Genomic DNA, 5,289 nt, shown 5'->3' with positions numbered 1-5,289 from the left:
TTTTCTTGATCATTCGACCGAACATTAAACCTCTTTGACTTAATTTCTACAGACTCCTCAACGAAGGCGAGAAAAGGCCGTTTGTGGAGGAGGCTGAGCGACTCCGCGTGCAGCATAAGAAGGACCACCCCGACTACAAGTACCAGCCCCGGCGGAGGAAGTCCGTGAAGAACGGCCAGGGAGAGTCAGAGGACGGCGGGGAGCAGACGCACATCACGCCCAACGCCATATTCAAGGCGCTGCAGCAGGCGGACTCCCCGGCCTCCAGCATGGGAGACGTGCACTCACCTGGCGAGCACTCAGGTAAAAAACAGATCTGAACTAAACATAACAAGAGAACAAGTAACAGATTGAAAGGAAAGTTAGAGCCAGTGGACATGACTGTGACTTGTCTTTGATTTCTTTCGCATCTTTCTCTGTCGCGCTCGCTCTCTCTCTGTCTCTCTGTCTCTCTCTCTCTCTGTCTCTCTCTCTCTCTCTCTCTCTCTCTCTCTCTCTCTCTCTCTCTCTCTCTCTCTCTCTCTCTCTCTCTCTCTCTCTCTCTCTCTCATGGACCAATTATTTATATCAGATGTACTAGATATGATGTACTTCATTAATCCCAGATGTGATTGAGGGTGTTAATTCTGCAATAAAAACTAAAATAACCAACCAACCCTGTTTTTTTCTTTTTTTCCATCCAGGCTCCCAGGGGCCCCCGACTCCTCCCACCACCCCCAAAACAGACGTCATCTCAGGCAAGATGGACCTGAAGCGCGAGGCGGGCGTGCGCCCCGCTCAGGACGGCCCCTCCCCCTCCGCCGCCACCGCCGCCGCCGCCGCCGTGGGCCGCCAGCTCAACATCGACTTCCGCGACGTGGACATCGGCGAGCTGAGCAGCGACGTCATCTCCCACATCGAGACCTTCGACGTCAACGAGTTCGACCAGTACCTGCCCCCCAACGGCCACCCCGGCGGCGCTGGGGTGGCCGCCTTCTGCCCGTCCGCCTGGATGGGCAAGGGCCAGAGCCTGCAGCAGCAGAGGACCCACATCAAGACGGAGCAGCTGAGCCCGGGTCACTACTCGGAGCAGCTCAGCCCCGGGCACTACTCTGAGCAGCAGCAGCAGCAGCAGCAGCAGCAGCAGCAGCAGAGCTCCCCCCAGCACCTGTCCTACGGCTCCTTCAACCTGCAGCACTACAGCAGCTCCTCCGGGGGGTCCGTCAACGCCCCCGCCCTCTCCTCCGCCTCCGTGTCGGCCGCCGCGGCCTCCTCCGTCTACCCGACGACGACGCGGACGCAGTACGACTACTCGGTGGACCCCCAGCAAGGGGGCGGCGCCGGCCCCTCGTACTACGGCCAGGGCATGTTCTCGGCCTTCGGCTACATGCTCCCCGGCAGCCCCCCAGCCGGCCAGAGCCAGAGGCCCATGTACACGCCCATCGCCGACACCACCGGCGTGCCCTCGGTGCCCCAGAGCAGCCACAGCCCCCAGCACTGGGAGCACCAGACCCCCGTCTACACCCAGCTCACCAGGCCCTAACCCTGGGGGGGGCAAGACCCACACACACACATGGACGCACAGACAGCAATGGTACGCTTCGAGCTGCCGCACTCCCGAATTGCATGCCATAAGAAACACACAAACATCACCAAGCCATGGTGTGATCGTGATGCAGACACACACGCACACACACACACACACTTGATTGATTCCAACTGCTTACATTCACACACACACACACACACACACACACGCACACAGACACACACATGCTCACCCCAACCGCATCCAGACTCATGCATGCATCAATGGAGGAACACGTACACCTCATGCTAATATCCCACACACACACACACACATAAACACACAGACACACACACACACACACACACACACACACACACACACACACACACACACACACACACACACACACACACACACACATTACCAAGTGAGCTGTTCTTGCAGAGCTGAACTCAACACGATTGGCTCACGCCGTGCCTTGCTGTTGTATTGTCATAGAAAGACTATAGAAATATATATATATGTATATGTATGTATACATATAAATCTATATATCATTTTAAGAGACACATTTTTTTTTTATTAATCCTCTGTGAGGACAATTGTCATTGATTGATTGTTATCGATTGATTGTTATTGATATTTCAGGAGATACTGTGGGGGTCTTTTCTTGTTGGTTTCTTCTACGCTGGCAGTTTGTAATCAATGAGGGAAAAGGAGCGAGCCGTTCATTATTTGTACCTGTAAATAAGAAACCAAGCTTTATATGATGACTGGATCAGCAGGCCAACACTCCGACCAAGCGGGGGCTCTGGTGTATGTTGGGGACTTTTGTACAGGAGAGAATTCAACCTTTATATGTTTTTGATATGGCTGTTGTTGTTTTTGGCTTTGTCGTCTTTGCGATGTTCTGCAAACCATTCCATGAATACCTTTTCTATTTATGCTCTTCAACGTCGCAAGCCTTTACAAAGATATCAGCGGGGACGAGCGAGAGAGAACGAGAGAGAGAGACTTTACTGCCACAGTACTATACTATCTGTTGGAGATGGTGGATGCAGCCTTTTACAGCCCTTATGTGCCTTGCCGTTCTGAAATTTGACTGTGTGTGTGTGTGTGTGTGTGTGTGTGTGTGTGTGTGTGTGTGTGTGTGTGTGTGCGTGTGCGCACAGTGGCCACAGCTGAGATTATACTTACCTTCAGACAGTTTTGTGTTAAAATGCCACAGGACCTAACCTTTGACCCCTCCTGGTGTCCGTTCCCCCACAAACCCCCTCCCCTCCCCCCTCTGGTTTCCCCCTGCATCCTCCAGCCAAGCTGTCCCCCCAATCCCCTCTCCCCCCCTTCAACCCCCCCCATTCCCAAGGAAATGACTCCACATGCAGACTCTCTCCAACCCCCCCCCCCTTCCATCACCATGTCTCTCACTTCAGATCTGTTTTATTTTTAAATCTTTAATTTATTTATTAGCTATAATTTTATTTTTCAAAGTACTTTTTTGCATAGTATTCTTTATAGCGAATGATGTGTCCCTTTTCAAAGAAGTAGATGGCCTTTAAACTTGTTCTGTTCTTAATTTTAGTCAAGGAGGTACTTAGGAATAATGGTACATGCTGTAATCTTTTGTTTTATTTATCTGATGTAAATTTATATTTTAAATATGTTGTGTTTTCCATTATTTGTTTTTGAGATTGGGGGTCATTTAGCTTATTATGTATTAACGATGTTCCTTTTTTGTGACTTTTATTTTGTCTGAGAACATTTTAATTATTGCTTAATAACGAGATACATGTTATCTCCATTTCTTTGTCTTTGTTTAGTTCTGCCTTTTCCTTGCTCTTACCTGAGGTGCCGTTGTCGCTATTCTTGTAGCTTTTTTTAAATAAGCTTTCCAATTCGTAACATACTGAACATCACTGTCCGACCAGTGCTCAGTGTGCTTCAGAATACTCTGTAATTGTACTGTCTTCGAAGAAACTTATCTTTTGTATATGTATTTGCAATAAAAGAGAAAATGCTTGCGAAAAATGAAACAGTTGCAACTTTATTCATTTGTGTTTCACCCCCAAAATGAATATAACATAAGCTCCTTCTCACCCAGGGTCAATCACTCTTAACACTGCACTCTCCCTATCTCTCTCTCTCTCTCTCTCTCTCTCTCTCTCTCTCTCTCTCTATATCATTTCCTCACTCCATCGCTCTCAATCTCTCACTCTCTCTCTCTCCCAAAAGCCTTGTTTTCCTTTCCTTTCTTTTTTATATTCCTCTTTTTATTTTCTCTCGTCAGCTAGTCCCAGTGGGGGTGCAACTCCTGTCTGCATGTTGCAAGACTCATGAGACTAGGGAGGGAGGGAAGGGAGGGAGGGAGGGAGGGAGGGAGGGAGGGAGGGAGGAAGGGAGGGAGGGAAGGGAGGGAGCGAGGAGACGGAGGGAGGGAGGGAGGGAGGGAGGGAGGGAGGAAGGGGGGGAGGGAGGGAGGAGAGAGTGGTTGGGTGGATTGAGAGGGAAGTAGGGAGGAGGGAAGGAATAAGGGACGAGATGGAGCAAAATAGGAGAGGGCGGCAGGGAGAGAGGGAGGGAGGGAGGGAGACAGGGAGAGAGGGAGGGAGGGAGGGAGGGAGGGAGGGAGGGAAGGAGGGAGGGAGCAGAGGGGGGAGGAGAGGGAGGGGAAGTGGATGGAGGATAGAGGGAGGGAAGGAGAGAGGGAGGGAGAAAAGAAAAGGAGGGATGGAGAGAGAGTGAGAGCGAGAGAGGAAATAAGGGAAGGAGGGAGCATAAGATAGGAGGTAGGGAGGAAGGGAGGAAGGAAGGAAGGAAGGAAGGAAGGAAGGAAGGAAGGAAGGAAGGAAGGAAGGAAGGAAGGAGCAAGGGAGGGAGGCTATTCACATAAAGTGATAAAAATGAAGAAATATATAAAACAAAAATATATTTTTTCAACATGTGAATTAAAATGGGGGAGGAGCCATAGGCACAGTGAACTCACAAATGAATATAGAAAATGTCTTCAAAATAAATACAAAACAGAAAATGAATCGGTTTTGATCTCCTGCGTGGTGCTTGCAGTGGTAATATTAGTATTATTTATTTACTTATTTAGTTTTTCTCTCAGATGAAACACCAATCTATGGAAGGATTCAGAGATTTTCAAGTTAAGATGAAATGGACAAAATAGTCCTGAAGTATTCAATTATTTAGGGAAGATGTTGATCACCGATAAATAATGGATGATTTGGTTAAGCAACAGCTAATCAAATGAAAGACGTGAAGCACCCTAATATTAAACGAATCAGAGATGCAAGGCATTCCATCGTCATACTCAAGTCATGTCAGCCATTGGTCAGAAACCATAGCTCAAAATTAGCTCCTGGGAGGCTAAGGCCTCACACTAACTACATAGAGGACGCGATTCCCTGCAGTGGTTTAGCAAGCCAGCAAGTAGTTGGTAGTCATGGCCCCTCCTTGTTACCTGTCCCACAGGGATAAATAATAACAAGTCCAAGACCCCATGTGCTCTAGGTATTCACCTTCTGCTTTGATCAGTACTTAATTATTTCATGTTCATGAAAACCTTTTCAAATTGCTGTGATTGCTATGATTGCTATGGTTTCTAAAGTTAGGGTGTGAATTAGGGGCAGCACAATTTTGGCAACTAGTAAACCTTTTTTAAGAAAAAAACAACCTGTATTCACCACCAAGGAGCACTCATAAAAATAGTCTTCCACCGTTTATGAACGCAGCGCTGCACAGTGATGAAAAGCATTTTAAGTAAAGGTAGTCTC

General features: G+C 48.3%; 1 protein-coding gene across 1 annotated transcript in view; it reads left to right on the top strand.

The window, feature by feature from the left end:
- The window catches only part of sox9a (SRY-box transcription factor 9a), a 10,331-nt gene extending 7,562 nt beyond the window's left edge, over positions 1 to 2,769 (top strand). Inside the window, exons 2-3 of the mRNA XM_056577706.1 lie at positions 53 to 303; positions 684 to 2,769. Coding sequence (XP_056433681.1) covers positions 53 to 303; positions 684 to 1,522 — 1,090 coding nt within the window. The 3' untranslated portion in view covers positions 1,523 to 2,769. The remainder of the gene's footprint in view (positions 1 to 52; positions 304 to 683) is intronic.
- The last annotated feature ends 2,520 nt before the right edge of the window (positions 2,770 to 5,289 follow it).

This window comes from Gadus chalcogrammus, chromosome 18 (assembly GCF_026213295.1).
Source record: "Gadus chalcogrammus isolate NIFS_2021 chromosome 18, NIFS_Gcha_1.0, whole genome shotgun sequence".
NCBI classification, from domain to species: Eukaryota; Metazoa; Chordata; class Actinopteri; order Gadiformes; family Gadidae; genus Gadus; species Gadus chalcogrammus.
The sequence above is the reverse complement of the archived record's forward strand: the minus strand, read 5'-3'. Positions and strand labels throughout refer to the sequence as shown.